The sequence below is a fragment of the Neomonachus schauinslandi genome, chromosome 14 (assembly GCF_002201575.2).
Source record: "Neomonachus schauinslandi chromosome 14, ASM220157v2, whole genome shotgun sequence".
Taxonomy (NCBI): Eukaryota; Metazoa; Chordata; class Mammalia; order Carnivora; family Phocidae; genus Neomonachus; species Neomonachus schauinslandi.
The window spans coordinates 60,985,689-61,002,992 of NC_058416.1; the positions used below are offsets into that span (position 1 = coordinate 60,985,689).

The 17,304-nt window shown below is 44.4% G+C and overlaps 1 protein-coding gene across 4 annotated transcripts in view; it reads right to left on the bottom strand.

Annotated features, from left to right (window-relative positions):
- LDLRAD4 (low density lipoprotein receptor class A domain containing 4) overlaps positions 1–17,304 on the bottom strand; it is a 280,457-nt gene that overhangs the window by 23,187 nt on the left and 239,966 nt on the right. For 2 of the 4 annotated variants that reach the window (XM_044920895.1, XM_044920894.1), the window contains exon 1: positions 8,374–8,443. The exons of the other annotated variants lie outside the window; for them this stretch is intronic. In XM_044920895.1, the coding sequence (XP_044776830.1) occupies positions 8,374–8,443 (70 nt within the window). Of the gene's footprint in view, positions 1–8,373; positions 8,444–17,304 lie in introns of those variants that run through there. 4 annotated transcript variants of the gene reach the window in all.

Sequence of the window (17,304 nt, forward strand, 5' to 3'; positions counted from 1 at the left end):
ACACACACACACACACACCCTCTTGCTATGCATACACACAAGGCATGGACATGCATACACACACACACCCTCTTGCTATAGAACCCAAGCTGATGGCCAGTGGTGTTATCTCTCAGTGTATGGGCTCACATTTGGGATAACGCAGGAAGGGACTAGGTAGCACCGTCTAGACCCCAATGTCTGCACCTGTGAGCCCCCACCATCCATACCCTGGAAACAGGGGGGCTAGAGTTGGCATGGGAATAAACACAGGGTGTTTCTGGATCTCACCATGTCCAGTCCTGTGACACTGCCCTCCACTCTTGCCTTTGGCCCATACATACCCAAGGGACAAAGATGTACAAATGTGCTTGCTGGACTGGCTGGACTGTACTTGGCATGGGGCCTATAGCGGGACCAGCCCAGATGTGCACCCTGGAGAATGGAGAGCTGAGTGTGAGGGAACCGAACCGCTGAAACGACGTGGTGAGTAGTTGAGGCCAGGTGGGTTTGCCAGGCACAGCCCTGGTGGGCAGTAAAAGGGTAGATCCCATGGTCTTGGCTGACTGAGGAAGCTCAAGAGGCGATGCTGGTAGTCAGCAAGGCCCTGGGGCTGTGCTACCTACCTTACCCCCACCCTGCATGGCTGTCATTGTTCTGGACACCCCCCGAGGCCTAATGGCTGATCATCAGGTTAAATCAAGCCCTGGAACTGACAAATGTTTTCTTTTCTCTAAAAAGCTTCATTGAGGGGCACCTGGGTGGCTCAATTGTTAAGCATCTGCCTTTGGCTCAGGTCACAATCCCAGGGTCCTGGGATGGAGCCCATGTCGGGTTCCCTGCTCAGTGGGGAGTCTGCTTCTCCCTCTCCCACTCCCCGTGCTTGTGTTCCCTCTCTTGCTGTCTTTCTCTCTGTCAAATAAATAAATAAAATCTTAAAAAAAAAACCAACTTCATTGCTCTATGGACATGGAAAGAGAAGAAAATGATGATTACAGTGAGGGGTCCTGCTCAAAGTCTTCAGGGGTTAATTCTTCACCTGGAGGATGTCTTTCTAGGTTATCTTTTCCTGTATATAGAAAGCTATGCAGATAACCATTTGTAGCCATACAGTCAAATTATATTTTCCATAATTCTATAGGCATTTGGGGTATATCTGTGTTTCATTTGAAAAGGATTTTATTTTAAAAATAATGAAGACTTCCTTAAAATGTAAACAATACTGAAGGAAATAGTGTACAATGTAAAAGTTCTCCTTTGTAGGCCGGCAGCACTCCCGACCCCACCCAACCCCATGCCGTCCTGGGGGACAGCACAGTTCACCCATTGTATGTAGCTGTGCATTTGCCTATTGAATAAGGGCTTTCTTCTTTTAATGAGTGAAATCATTGTACAAATACATTGTTCTGTTTTTTTTCACTTAACATATCACAGACATTTTTAAACAAGAATATATAAAAACCAACCTCATTCTTTATGGTGGCTGTGTATTCCAGAATACTGATATACTGGAATTTATATTCTCCAAGTGATAGATGTTTGGGTACTTTTTTCCCCTTTTCTGTTATGATCAAAAGATTGTGTGTGCATGTGTACGTATGTGTGAATATGAGTGTTGACCCACATTTTGAGTATCCCTACAGGAAAGATTCCTAAAATTGAAATTTCTGGGTCAAGGACATATCCTTTTAAACGCTGATGGCTACTGAGACTCTGCCTTAGGAAGGGGCTTCACACGCTCATCAATGCTGAATACTCGCCCTTTTCATTTGCACTAATCTGATGGGCAAAAATACATATCTTGTTTTAATTTGTATTTCCCCAATTACTAGTAATTTTAGATCCTCCCCTATGGTTATTGGCAATTTGTATTTTTCTTTTTCATAATCATATTAGTTCATATTAGCTTATTTGTGATTTTCTCATTTTTTGGTAAGCAGCCTTTACGTATTATGACCACAAAGCTTTGTCTGTTACCTGTGTTGCAAGTATTTTCTCCTAGTCTGTCACTAACTTCTCCTAGTCTATGAGTTTCTCCACAGAAGATATAAATAATTTTTATGTCATGAAATACTATTTTTTTCTTTTATGGCTTCTAAGCTTCCTGTTTGATGAGGAAGGTCTTCTCCAATATTCTAAAAATACTTTTTCTAAGGTTTTTATGTTTAGATCTTTATTCACTCCGGATCTGACTTCTTTTGGCCTGAGACAGCACATAGAACATTTTATATCATCTGAAAGGCATGAATCTTCTGATCTAACATTACATTAAAAAGTTCATCGCGGGCGCCTGGGTGGCTCAGTCGGTTAAGCGACTGCCTTCGGCTCAGGTCATGATCCTGGAGTCCCGGGATCGAGTCCCGCATCGGGCTCCCTGCTGAGCAGGGGGTCTGCTTCTCCCTCTGCCCTCTTCCCTCTCGTGCTCTCTGTCTCTCATTCTCTCTCTCTCAAATAAATAAATAAAATCTTTAAAAAAAAAAAGATAAGAATGACCATTTAAAAAAAAAAAAAAGTTCATCGCAAGCAAGAGTTCTAAGAAAGATCTCAGTTGTGGGTAACAGTGTATGGAATCTTTCTTTTAAAGGAGGACTACCGCTCAAAGGTTGCGCCTCTTCAGCTTTCTTATGGACATGCCATGTGCAGTGCACCGTACCCTGGTCCTGCTGAGGGCCCAACACCTGGAAAGCCCACCCCACCCCAACTACATGTCCTAACTTGCTGCCCTTCCTCCCTCGGCTCCATGCTCCCGCTCTGCTTACACTAACAGCTCTCCAGTGCTTTGCTCTCAGGAGCCCTCTATGCTCTTAAAAGCTACTGGTAACCCCCAAAAGCGCTTTATTCGTAGTATGGATGACATCTATTGATATTTGCCACATTTACAACTAATACTGAAAAATTTAAAAATTTATTCATTAAAAAATAAACTCATGTTAACATATATAACAATCAAATACACCGTTTTTGCAAACAAAAGTTTAGTGATAAGAGTGGCATTGCTTTACCCTTCTGTGCATCTCTTACAATATACGCCTTAATAAAAAGACAGCTGGATTCTCCCCTCTGCTTCACCTTCTGTCTGTTGTGCCATGTTTGTTCGGTTACGGTGTTGGAGGAGATCCGGCCTTACTGACCACTGGAGACTGGTCTTGGAGACCCCCAGAGATCCTTGAGCCACAGTTGGAGAAATGGCGGTCTATACTGGCTGACAGCAGGCACTCTAGCACAAACACTGCTGGCCTGGACATCTTGGGGACCCTGCTGATGCCAGGATTTGAGACGTGGTCAGAACAGCTCCTGGGCCACCGTCCTGAGTTTTCACGCACAAGTACAACCATAACCGGTGCACCTTCGGAGCGCAGGACGCGCAGAGACCCCGGGGGCTTCACGGGCATCAAAACAGTACGGAGCTCGCCTGGGCCAGGGCAAGGGCACAGGCGGTCAGGGACTGGGTTCCCAGGGTGCCACTCAAGAAGGCAAACAGCCCAGCGGGCCAATCTGGGTGAGAGAAGTCCAACCAGAGCCTCAGCTACTACAGCCCCCGGACCAGCGAGAGGCAGTTCTTCCCGCAGGGCCTGGCCCGGGTCCCAAAGGTCATGGTCCCAACAACCAAGTCCTAACCAGATGCAGGAGCCACAGTAAGCACAGCAGAAGCTAGTCAGCCCCCGCTGCAGTCCAGGGTCACCTGGGGTGCTCCCTGAAGCCCAAAGTGCGGCCCCTGGGGAAGGAGCCTCCGCAGAGCGGCACAGCCCCAAACATGCAGCTGACCCTCACTTTGAACTCTGGGCATACACAGTCAGTAAAAACAGACTGCTTTCTCAAACACTAACAACAGGGAAGTACTCTCTTTGGGGCTCTCCATACTTCTCCAAGAGGGGTCCTGAGAATTCTCCGAGTGAAAACTGGAGTAAACAGAGTGAGTTTTCTTGGGGACAAGCGTCATGAGGTCCAGACTCCAGGGACCTCTGCTACTGATAACCTCTCCCTTCAAGACAAGGGGGTATGTGAGCAGCCCCTCCTCATACTGGTCCTCCCACACCCTCTTGTACTTTAAACAGGAAAATTCTACTAAAACATGCATCATGAAAGGCAAATTAAGTAAAGACCACACCACTATAGGATATCAACAGCCTGGACATGGTAGATGGGAAACCCAGTCCCCCCTCTCTCTCTCCATACATGGTGTAATCATGGTGATGGTGATTCCTGTCTCTTCCTTGGCTGCTCCTGAACCCTTCACTCCCTCATGGATACTGCTCAGAGGCCGTGGGGCCCCCAAAGGGTTTGGCGGTCCCCAGGTGTGGCTTTGTTGTCAATGGCCTGATTTTACACCTTCTCAAGAAAGTAACTCACAGGACAAGTAAAAGAAGCTGTACATTAAAAAACAAAACAAACCTTGCTTTCTCACTTCCGGATGCAAATACCAGATGAAGTTCAGCACACCTGTTCTTCAAGGTGTCGGGTTTCAAGACCGCTGTACTCCTGGTCTCAACCACAGACCTTCTGGGGGCTTCTGGGGACCTTACCCAGCAGTTTCCTGCACTGCACAGTCAGCGCTCAGGCAGGCTGAACGCTCTTCACTTCTTGCTGAAACCACCTTCCCTTCAAGGCAGCAGTTCGTGGCCACATGTCTTCCCACACATGTGTGCACGTCTATGGGGGTGCTCGTGCAGCCCCCCCACACACACCCTCCTCCTTTACACATCACTGATTCCTCTTCACTGTGCTCCAAGCTTGGGAGGCCGGGGTGCAAAGGCTGTACATACAGAAGGTACGGTGAGGCCTGTTACCCACCCTGTAGGAGACACTCTTGACAGGCCCAGAAGAGTCATATTCTTCAGACAGATGCATGCATGCTACGGCTTCCTGAATCAAGGGGCATCTCGGAGCAAGAGCCTGTGCACAGGAAGGAGGCAGACGCCAGCTGAGGACTGGCACTGCACTGGGACCTTGCTGCTTCTCCCTCTCTCACCCTGGGCTGCCCACATCTGGCCTGACAAGATGCTGTCCATTTTCTCATGGTAGAGGAGAGGCAATGTGCAATGGTGCCCAGAAAGGAAAAATGTCTGTGATTTTGGTTTTGGGAATGGGGTGGAAAGAGGAGGCTAAGGAAGAACAATTAAAAACAAAGATTAAAAGATTTTTTAAAAATCTACAGGAATAGTAGAGTTCTGAGAAAATAATAGGATATTTTAGGGTTTCCAAAATTTCATGTGCCTAGTTCGGACTCTGAACACAGCCCACTGGTCAGTTTTCCTTGATTCCAGTAGATACTGACATCAACAGAGGAATGCCAAAAAGCAGTCCATGCAAGGAAATAATTTTAGGCCGAAGTCAAATTTTCACACTCCCCCTCCTTTCATGGGGCTCTGGTTCACAATGTTACAATGGATGAGTCACTGCAATCCAAACACCAGAAATCTTATGATAAATTTAGCCTAAAACTTACAGGAAGGCATCACAGCACCTTATTTTATTACTATGAAACAGAGACAGTGATGATGGTGATGATGGCATCTCTCTATTTTTATAGAATATCCCCAAGAAACGCCGGGCTGTGCAGGGGAGAACTGCAAGAACAGAGGAAACGGTGTGAAGCCTGTTGGTCTATTCTCTGGTTCAATGAAGAGCTGAACTGACTCATACTAGAGGCATGAGCGTCTGTACTATTTTTAAAGAACTTGGGGGAAGCGTGGTTCTACCACCTTAGGCTCCTAATATAACCCTCATTTCTATTTGTGGGATGGTTAACCCGTCTTCCACTTGGTCTTTCCTCCATTAATATATCATCCTTCACAGGAATCCTATTTTCTCAATGTTTAATTTTAAAGCTCCAGATGTGTAATTTACGCCCTTACAGACTCTATAAATGGGGTGGCGGGGGGCAAAGTCTGAGCCTCTCATCAGCCCCCCCCCTACCCAGCCCAGGAAATACCTTGGCGGCCCACATTCAGAGAAGTTGCCATGCAGAATACCGTGATGTCACTGAAAACACCGAATGCTTTCCACAAAACCCTACACACCACCGCAAACGGCCCCTCCCCAACCCTAACCAATGACAGCACTCCACTTTGCTCTCCCAAGTGCTACAGTCTATTGGGAATACCGAGACTGTGGCTAGCTGCCGCACAGGCCTACTCTGGGCAGCCCCTCTCTCCCAGGAAGCTTTCCTAGGTCTCCAGCATGGTTCATGCACTGCAGATGAGTAGGTGCATTTCCTGCCTCTCTGTCCTACTGGGCAGAGAGGACAGCCTCGGAGGGCGTCTTACTCTTTATTTATGGCTCTGTGACACTTCTAAAGTACTGAATGTTCCTAAAGCCTGGTAAGTTCTTGCCCCGATCCTACAGAGACTGGGCGGTGGGGCCAGGAGTTGGAATCTACATAGACCATAACTGCCTCAAGTTTGTGAACTATTAGTTTAAAAATACTCTTGGAGATTTTAATGGCTGAATGAAAATTCACACTCATTAAACACCATGGTTGAGGGGGGGAAATTCAGCCTGTGTTATATGAATAATTTCACAGCTTGAAGTTCAGAAGGCAAAACAGTAAGAGCTATAATCATGATGATTAGATTATATATTTTGAATTTTCTTTTCCTTGGGTGGGTTGGCTATTCCAATCTATCCTATAACAAGTAAAACAAAAGAAGGGGAAAAGAACTACCCCCAGAAATATGCCAATGTGGTGTCACCTCCCAGGCTTTATCTTCCTTAAGGAGCTCTTTCCTAACTGCTTGATGATGGTTCCCTTGGGAGGCTCCCTAGCATGCAGCTGAAGCCTGTCATAGGACTTATCACTTATACTGCCCATTTTCTGGTCGTCTTCCTCCTGGAGTAATCTCTGGGATAGTATCTTGATCTTCTTTAATATCGTCAGTAGGCAGCACATGACTTGCATAAAGTTAGTGTTCATTTTAGATAAATGGCTAAAGAAATCCGTAAAAGGAAGGGTCCCAATTGCCTAATCTGCTTTTAACAATGTCTAGCACAGAGCCATATTCCACCAAACATTTACTAATGACTTCAGTGATGAAGTTTTGCCAAAGGTTTTCATATTTCCTAAAAATTATTCAACTATTACTATTCTAGGCATTGTGAACTATCACTGGAAAAAGAACCTCATGGTTGCTCTAAGTTACCTGTTTACAGAATCCTATTTCTATTAATGTTATTATTATCCTATTTCTATTAATGTTTCTAAAATGTTTTGCATGATACCAAATGTGGGAAGTGATACCTATGATCTCTAGGAGGAGAGGGGAAAGCAGAGTGCGGTGCAACAACACAGGGCTCTCTTAGGGCAAGGTGTGGCCCGCATCTGCCTGACTCCGGCCCACAGCCAGGTGCCTTTAATGACTCTGGCAAGGAGCAGTGACCAATAAACTGACTGGCTACTGAATCCCTAGAACGCAGACACCAGCGCCATCCAGCTAGAATAACGTCTTTTTAAATTACTAAGGTCCAAGCATTCATCCAATTCAACTTTTCATCATACATTTTAGAATCTAGAGTCTCATGATCTCTTCAGAAAGAAATCTAGCTAAATATGTTCCACTCAAAGATGATTGACAGGATTTTTCTGAAAACATAGCAGAGGAGTAAAAGCAATTACAAACCTTTTAAAAGTCTATCCCTCCAAAAAAAAAAAAAGTCTATCCCTCCAATATGGTATAAATGGAAAAAAATACATACATAAATCCATAACTCCCTCTATAGGATTCATTTAAAAATCCACCCCCACCCCACCCCCACATTATTAATTTAGGAAAATGCATCAGACAAATATACAGCTGCACAAGTAACCATCTCCTTCACATTTAAGAGCAGAGTGGCTTCTGAATGCTCCCTAGCTAGCAGTCTCTGTCTGTCCCCACAGGCTGCCTCTCAAGAGTCACAGCTGGCTTGCCTCAGGTCTACTATTACTAGACTGGTGACCTGAGAAACAACCCAGTAAACCACCCACATCCTGAGAAACACATCTTTTCTTTCAGATGCTGTTTTCAATGACTCTGGGTGAAAAAAAAAAAGTACCCATGAGTCTAGCAGTGAGTAACAGAATTTCCGGGGGTGGGGGAGAGTTAGTCTCACGTATAGAACATTTGAGAAAACAAAGCTCCAAAGCAACAAACCTGTGTATTTACGTGTATAGCATCTCCAACGGGAACAAACTGATCACAGATGAGAAAGAAGATGAGAAAGCCTAAAATACATGTTCCCACAGACAGTCAAGCCCTGAGGCATTCTCAGAGCTGACAGACCCTTCTTAGGTAGATATGAACTTCTTGAGAAAGAGTTTCTACTCTTCTCAACTCTGTCCTCAGACCAAACTCCAAGAACAACCACCACAAACCCCAGAGAACAGGCATCACCCACAGCTGCCCTTTGAAAGTATACCTTTTTTCAAGAACAGGTCTTTAAACGGGGCCTCCTTCAGTGTGCTGTTGTTCAGGTGGTCACTGGACATAATCGGGTCCTTTGCAAGGGGGAGTCCAACCGTGATGCAGCCCCCCCCCACGCCCCCACGTTCAAAGCATCCCTTCAGCTTCAGGCCATCTCCTCTTTAGGCAGCTCAGAGCTGCAGTTATAGCCAGCGTGGGGTGTGAGTGTGTGACTGTGTGTGTGTGTGTGTGTGTGCGTGCTTCTGTCTCTCTCTCTACTGTATCAGCGGGGCCCAGCCCAGGTGTTAGACTCAAATGCTATGGCTCTGACCGCAGACTGTGGCTACCAATTATCAACTGCCATCCACAGAAATCAGGAGCTCTGTGGCAGGAAGCGGGCGGTATCACAGAGCAGATAACAAGTCCAGGGTCTCAAATCCTGGAGCAGCTGAACACCCAGTGTCATATACAGCAACAGACAGCAACGATTAGTCTGCATTTCTCATGTCTGGCCTCACCTGGGACATGTTACACACACAGATGAGCAGAATGCAGCTAGACAGATCATCGTGTTCCATTGCATTCAATAATCTTTTTAACAGGCAAATATCAAACCGGATAAGGCAGAAAGGGGGAGATCTACAAATCCCAATACAGTATTTCTTCTCTTGATCCCTGCTGGAAGCTTTCAAGGTTGAAGAAATGAAGCGAGGGCTTACCGAGGCAGCGTGTGCAAACAGACAGGGATGCTTAGCCACTTGGGCTTCTCTGCTGTGGATCCAGCTTCAAGAGCACATCCTGGCTTGAAGTGCCCACAGCGTCTCTCATACCAGGAGCCAGGCTGCAGGCTGTCCTCGGGGCCCTCCAATCCCCAAAGTCTCTCTGTAACTGATGGGAGCAGTTCACATAGCTCTTGCCGCTAAGCTGGGCACTGGCAACTGTCAAAGTCATAAGCACAGCAGGAAACACTCAGCTTCCCCCCCCCACTCTCACTTTCCTGTCGGCTCTGCCCTTTCTCCCCCCCCGCCCCTATTTCTCAATGCATGGTGGCGAAAATATACCTACAGGGGTGCTGTAAAGTCAGGACTCTTACTACTAGGCGGTTTTAGTTTACAAGGTTCAGAAATTAGAGAGAAGAATCCAAATGGCAAAGCAGAGACAGCTCTCAGGAGGGCACTTTTTCCTGGTTCATTTTGTGCAAGCACAGTCTGGGTTTCCCCTGAGGGCTAGGCAGTTTTTCATGTGTGCGTAGAACACCTCCAGTGCATTCTGATGCCCGGGGGCTGTGTGAAAACACTTAAGAGAAGGCTGTGTGTCTGTTGCAGCAGTTTTCAGAAAAATCACAGTGCGGCCATAGTGAGAAGGGCAGCGTGCCATGGTAATATTGCAAATAAAGCCGGCCACAAGCCCTGCTCTACGCCCAGAATAGCCTTTGTTTTTCCTTATTTAGGATAAATAGCAATGACATGTGGGCCATAACAATAGTTTTGGCTGTAGGAGGAGTTGTCAAAGCAAAACTAAATGCTGTTGGTTACTACCAGCATTAGAAACGAAGACAGTTACGTCAGCAGCCCGTCCCTGCTGTCGGCCCCAGCATGCCACCTGGGGCCAAGAGCAGTGGCCTGGGCTTGATGTCACCACCAGGTCCTCAGGTTGGCCAGAAGACATCACTACTATTCCACGTTTTAATTACTGGGGGTGGGGGCAGAAAGGGAACAAAAAATCATCAAGAAGATTTTTCAGAGATTTTGTGTGGATAAAGGAAATGGGAATTTCAGCAAGAAAATTAACAGTTGCGTACATTTGCATGTGCCAATCAAGACAGCCTGATTTTTCTTGAGCAATTTCCAAATTTAAAACATAACTCTCCTCTCTTGTTCTACTTGTCCCCGATTTCATCTCAGAGTCACATGGCTGGGTGAATGAAGAGGGTGAGGCTCAGGAGACTGGGCTGGGGTGTGGTCACCAGGGCAGGGGACCCTCCTCAGAGAAGAGCCAACATCAGAAAGCATCAGGCTTCAGACACTCTGGCCTCAAGCTGGCCCTGCTGCTCTTTGGCTCTCCTTTGTCCCTAAAGTCCCTGGTCCTTGCCATCCGGGGATGGCACTTCCTTGTCGGTTTAGTCAGAGTGACAGGATCACTCTGAAATCAAGTCCTCAAAAGGGAATATTCACAAGATTGTATATGACTGCCATGAGAGTCCGTTTTTAAAAATTAGGGATTTAGTCAATATGATGAAAACATTAGTCAACATTATGAAAATCGGTTCTGCCATTTGTTAATGATTATACCTGCATTTTGAAATGGTTGCAAATAGTCCACTTCGGGGTTCAACATTAGTAAAGATGCATATTTCATGTATCCAAAAAAAACTAACGTATTTTTCACCTTTAATGGCCGCGTTGCATTCCCACTCTGCCTTAACACACTTACACTGTTTGGCTGGCTTCCTTATCACTGGGTATTTGGGCGGGGTGGGGGCTGTCAATCTTAATCTAGCTCCTTGTTCATTCCTTTTAATTGTTCTCAATGTTTATTCTACTTAAAAATCACTTTAAAAGCCTTTGACTTTATGGATGAGCTTGTTTTCAAAATGTTGCCCAAACCGCACACCAGGCCCAACCGCAGGCTGGCGCAGGTTCCAGAGCCACTCTGGGCTGTGTTTGGCGTGTGCTGGCCACGCTGCCTGATTAACGCCAGCACGTCACCAATCGTCAGTATCCACTAAAGGCTAAATCACCCAGTGGTGGCCTTAATTTTGTTCTATTTCCTTTTAAGCCCTGGCCTGAGGACTTTAGGAAGAAAGCACAGAGGTCGGGGGGGGGGGGGGTTCCCAGAAGCCAGGGGTTCGTGCCCTGATAAACACCTCATTCTAGCTGGCCCGGATGGTATGTGGATCCCTGGGGCTTTTTAACTGATAGGTGCCAATATTTCTCTTCCTTTAATTCGGAGAAAATGGCAGCACACACAGCAGAAGGGTGTGGGAAGACACTAGTCTGCTGAACAAAACACATAAGTAGGAAAGTGTAAAAGCCATTTGCATTTAAGAATTCTTTCTTCCCTCCTTGTCTTTAAATATGCATCTTTAAAATGAGTACTCTGATGGGCTGCTTTTGCTAGTAGTTAAAAAAATGTCCCAAAGCTGTATGTGGTTTCCCTGTGTACCCCAGAGGCCTTGGAAATGATGCAAGGAAGGGTCGCCTACGAAAGACATTTTCACAGGGTCTGTTGACAGCAACAATGACCTGAAGAGCCTTTGTCTCCATAGACTCACTCTACCAACATCTTCAGGTTTCCTCTATAAAGGTTTTCATTTCATTAATTCATCTGACAAATATTTACTAAGTGGTTAGAGACCTTAGGAGGAAATATGCTGTACCTTCAATGTAATCTGACCGACACGCATTTACTGTAGGGCTGAACTTGTCTTAGGTGCCATGCATAGGTAGTTCCTTATTTAAGGAACTGAACAAGCTCTAAGGATTGGCTTCCAGCCAGATCTGAATATGACAAGCTGAGGTGATTGGGAGTATGTGTGACCTGAATGGCCAAAAGAGACAGCACAGGGCAGGGATTTTGGCTCAGGGGCTACTCAGGGCTCATTAGCTTCAGAAAATACCTCTGGGTGGTGTAGGGGTGCTCTGCTATACCAGAATCTTCCTCTGTCACATATAACCTGGGTTAGCATCTTGCCTGGCCCAATCTTTGGATTTAATCACCATGGGCTTCTTGATCATGCCCTGCTGTCTCTCCCCACCATGTTCTCACCTTCAACAGGTATCCCACTCACAACAGAAATTTTGACAGAGAAGTATCATTTGGAGAGTTAGGAATACTTTTATAATGGTTATAGAGCAGAAAATTAGCATTTATAAACATTTCTAAACATCTATTGCTACGTTCTAGGCACTTTCAAGTGCTGTATATCTTTTCACTTTCACATCAACCCTGTGAGGAGGAAGCTGAGGCTCAGAGAGGGTGAGTACTTTGTCCAAGGTCAAATTGGCTGCTAAGAGGCAAGCTGGGGTTCTGGGGGTCAGAACCCTGGGCAGCCTGACTCAGAAGTTCCTATCCACCCCACCCATCATTCTGCTCAGTGGGCAGTGAACTTATAATCTTCCAAACTAAAGTCCCCTGAACTAACCAAAGTATGTCAGCAGATCGATAATTGGATTTTTAGAGTCTGACTGCCTAATTCCTTTTAGGCACTAACTTGCAAATCCATGTTAAAGATTCTGTATGTCCACATGTTGCCAGAGGCTCTTGGAACCATTTTATGTGTCTTGTATACCTGTTAATGTGACTCCTGTTAAGAATCAATGGCCCTGTCCATTACAAATTCCTATTCTTTGAGGTTTATAACTATGCTGTAAAATTCTGCTCTGAGGTGAAGTTTTCCACATAAAAATTAAGTCCTGGAATGTGGCCTTCAGAAAACAAAACAGTTCATTTTCAGTAAGTTTGCTATGCTTAAAGTCATGAATGAGGATTTTAAAAGAATGCTGACTCCTGCAGACTCAAAACATAGTAATGGTTCGATATTTGTGGACATCAGCCTACAGCATGAAATAATGTACTAATGCATTCTTAGTGCTTAAAAAATTGCAGCAGGGGGCACCTGGGTGGCTCAGTTAAGCCCTGGACTCTTGATTTTGCCTCAAGTCATGATCTCAGGGTCATGAGATCAAGCTCCACGTTGGGCTCCGTGCTGGGCGTGGAGCCTGCTTAAGATTCTGTCTCCCTCTCCCTCTGCACCCCCACCCCTGGCTTGCTCACACACTCTCTCTGTCTTAAAGAAAAGAAAAAAGAGAAGAGAAGAGAAGAGAAGAGAAGAGAAGAGAAGAGAAGAGAAGAGAAGAGAAGAGAAGAGAAGTGAAAAGAAAAGAAAAAGAAAAGAAAAAAGAAAAAAGAAAAGCAACAGAGAGGTTTTTATGTAGAAATATGAACACTCTGCATATCCTCCAATCACAGTGCTCGATACCCCCATCATTGCTGGTAGAAATGTCAGCAAATATAAAAATATGCAACACGATGGAACTAGCAAGCTGACAAGGTAGATTAAAAGCTCATTAAATAAATTAGTCTAAATTAAATAGACTTAAAATACTTCCTAATATGCAACAATACCCCCTGTATTAACAGACTTTGGCATTTACCTTACACATTATCTATGCCACCACAATATTTTTTCTTCTAATGGAAAAAAAAGAACTATGTATTATTCTGTGTTTATGGTGGTATAGATTTTCATAATGGCTAAGCTACTCCTTACTGAGTTACACACCTTTGAAAACTGCAGTTATTCTTCCAAGTCCCAGGAAAAAAAAGGAAGGCAATATAAAGTTTTTATAGTGGCTAAATTCTGGGGCCAGTTAGACCCAAGTTTGAGTTCTAGTCCTGCCATCTGAAAGCATTTAGCTAAGCCTCTGTTTCCTCAACTGTAAAATGAAGCTAAGAATACCTGTATCACAGGGTGGTCGGAGGACAGAATAAGATGTCTTATCTAAACCCTTACCACTCAAATTCGTCCAGGGAACATCAGCATCAGCATCACCTGGGAGCTGGTTAGAAATGCAGGATCTTGGATCCTGCCCTGGACTTACTGAACCAGAGTCTGCATTTGAACAAAATCCCCAGGTGATTTACCTGCACATCAAAGTTTCTTCTGAAATTTTGGTCTAATTCAAACTCCTCATTCAGATTAAACGAGCAAACTGGGGCTTGAAGAATTTATGACTTGTGCACATCACCCAAAGGAAATGAGAGTAGAGTCCAGGTCTCCTGTGTAGGGCCCAAGCAACTGCTACTCAACAATGATTTTAAACAATGGTACTCAACATGCACGCATTTGTGTGCACATGTGTGTAAAATCATAATGCTGCCCTCTTGGGCTAAAGGCCGGGCCCAGTACCACAGGCAGGTGCTTCCTGCTGTCCTCCCTGCTTGTGCTAATGGGCTGACTGATCCACCCACACCTCTTGGAAAAGGTAGTAGGGGTGGAAAGTGTTGTCAGGGCTCACAATAGTGGTGAAGCTAAATTAGCTTATGTTAAAAGAGTCTCTGGTGTTGAAATACAATTTCTAGGATATTTGGCATTCTTCATAAAAACTCTGGAAGTCCTTGAGGACTTCTGGATATCATATGTTAAGAAAGAATTCTAATTTTGCCTTCTGGAAAAACTCAAGTGCCATGAGCAGACTCTTCTTAAAGACAGAATTATGAAGATGCCATCAGTCCACTCCATGAATGTAGCCCAGCTGTGACGTCCTCCCAGCCTCCCCGTTCCCTGAGAGAGCCAGGCACCAGGAAAATAGAGTCCTGGCACTGGGGTTAAGGAAACAGCTTTCTACTTCTGTTGCATGCATTCTTCCAGTGGCACCTCCCAAACTGTTTTTCCTATCAACAAGACTTATTGATGGTGCCTTCATAAGACTGCCACATCATCATTAAGAAAGGCCCTTTAAAGGTGTGGTAGCCTCTTCACATTTCAGGTAAAATATACACATATTCTGTATAAAAACACACCAAATTTTTTTTTTTTTAAGATTTTATTGATTTATTTGACAGAGAGAGACACAGCGAGAGAGGGAACACAAGCAGGGGGAGTGGGAGAGGGAGAAGGAGAAGCAGGCTTCCCGCCGAACAGGGAGCCCGATGCGGGGCTCGATCCCAGGACCCCGGGATCATGACCTGAGCCGAAGGCAGACGCTCAACGACTGAGCCACCCAGGCGCCCCCAAATATTTTAATATTTAAAACATTCAATGTGGTTATTCAGAAAAATATTTTATTTTGCTTTTCAAATATATTTATCAATTTTGTCAAAAAGCTAGAAGGCTAAATAACCTTCACAACTCATCCTATTTGTGGGCAGACCATAAGACATAAGCTCAAGATGCTTACAACTCAGATCTTAGATACTATGATTCCATTCCTAGTTCTTACCCCTGTAAGAACTTTGACCCCTTGAAGATGGAAATACCAATTTCAATAGCACTATTCTATAGGCAAACATTGTGCATTCTTATACACATACAGTATATGCACAATATATGGAATCTATATTTGGTGGGTGTTATTGCTGAATTACTGGACAATGCTGTGATCATTATTCTTGAGGATTTTAAAGCAGTGGTTTATTTGCAATCACAAGCATTTCTTGGACAATCTGAATTTGGAGGAGAGGCGCAGGCTATTGTCTCTGGAGCTCCTCTTAGTCTTGCTTATAAATTCCAGGATGTGTGTGGGCAGTTCCAAGACTTTTAGGTTCTGGTTTTAACGAAAGCGTTAATTTCTTCAAAAGTTGAGAAAAAGTCATAGCACATTCCAGAGTTTTAGTTACTGTTTTAAAGCATATACTAAGGCAAACACTAGAAAAATCACAGGCTAAAATCCAAGTTAATCCAAAATCTCATCAGATCTATACAACTATACTCAGTTCTCATCCTTGACACTTTAAGACAAGCCTAGCATACATATGCTTTAAAAATAAGAACCACTGTTCTCTGGTATCAGATCACCTTTGAAAACATGAGGTCAATCCTCATTTATGTCAGAGCCGAGCACTCATTAAATACCAATCACTGCGAGGAGACAGAATACAAAGAAAGCCGGCAACTATCCTTGTCCATGACATCCCTAGTTCATCCTGAGCAAGAGGTAGTGAAGTAGTGAGAGTAGCAGAGTGCTCAGCAAGGAGCAGGTGAATGAATGAATGAATAAATGAATGAGTGAACAAGGGTCCTGTAGAAGGAGGGGTTCTTAACCTAAATAATAACAATAATAGCTAATACTCATACAGCACTTACTACGTGCCAGGCAGTATTCCAAAGCACTTTACTATTTACTTAAGCCTTTTAATCTTTACAGGTAACATATGAATACTGGTTATTTTCCCAATCTTACAGATGAGGAAACTGAGTCATAGAGAGACTGTGTCCAATGTCACACAGTTAGTAAGTGGTGGTGCCAGGACTTGAACCAGGGTCTCACTCCAAAATCTATTCTTAACCACTAATCAGGCTAACTCTAAATGTGGCAGGTCCAAGGAAGACCCCTGAACCAAATCCTATTTTTTAGAAGGACCTTGATGGACAAGCCCCATTTAAAAGATTAAAGGAATGAATCTGAGACCAAGGCTCTTGGAAGGGCTGACAGAACACAGAGACCACTTTACTCTCTGAGAAGGAAGTCTTCCCATCTCAAGGAAGACACAGTTGGAAGCAAACTTAATTGTACCTCTGGGCAATTTTTTCTTTAGATTAAACTAAACCTCTGATAAATTTCCTTTTTTGGGGCTCTGGAAGGATGAAGTGGCTGGTTCTATACTGGTAGAATAAAAAGGTAAAGAAAAATAAATGTACGTATTTATAAAAATCAGAGTTTTCAGGGATGCCTGGGTGGCTCAGTTGGTTAAGCGTCTGCCTTCGGCTCAGGTCATGATCCCAGGGTCCTGGGATTGAGTCCCGCACCCAGCTCCCTGCTCAGTGGCGATCCTGCTTCTCCCTCTGCCTGCCGCTCCCCCTATTGTGCTCTCTCTATTTCTCTCTCTCTAGCTGACAAATAAATAAAAAATCTTAAAAAAAAAAAATCAGAGTTTTCCAGAAAAAAAGCACCATCCTTTCTTTTCTCTATCTCTAGCTTGTTACGTCCATAGCCCTTTCTTTTCTTTCTAATTTAAAATGTCTTCATTTAGATTCATTGGAACCTATTCTAATACTGAAAATTGTAGTGTGCTTGAAGGAATTGTTCAGTTTAATATCTTATTCATTTGTGAATTGAAGTGTACTGAAACTAAAAGATAATTTTTAAGCCCACTATAATGTCAGTCAGATTTCTTTGTTCTTTCTACATAGGCAATGAAATAACCACAAGGAAATGGGAACAATTTAGGGGTGCCCATGAGGCCCCTGATTAGCCAGAGGTAATGAAGATCAATTACGCTTTGA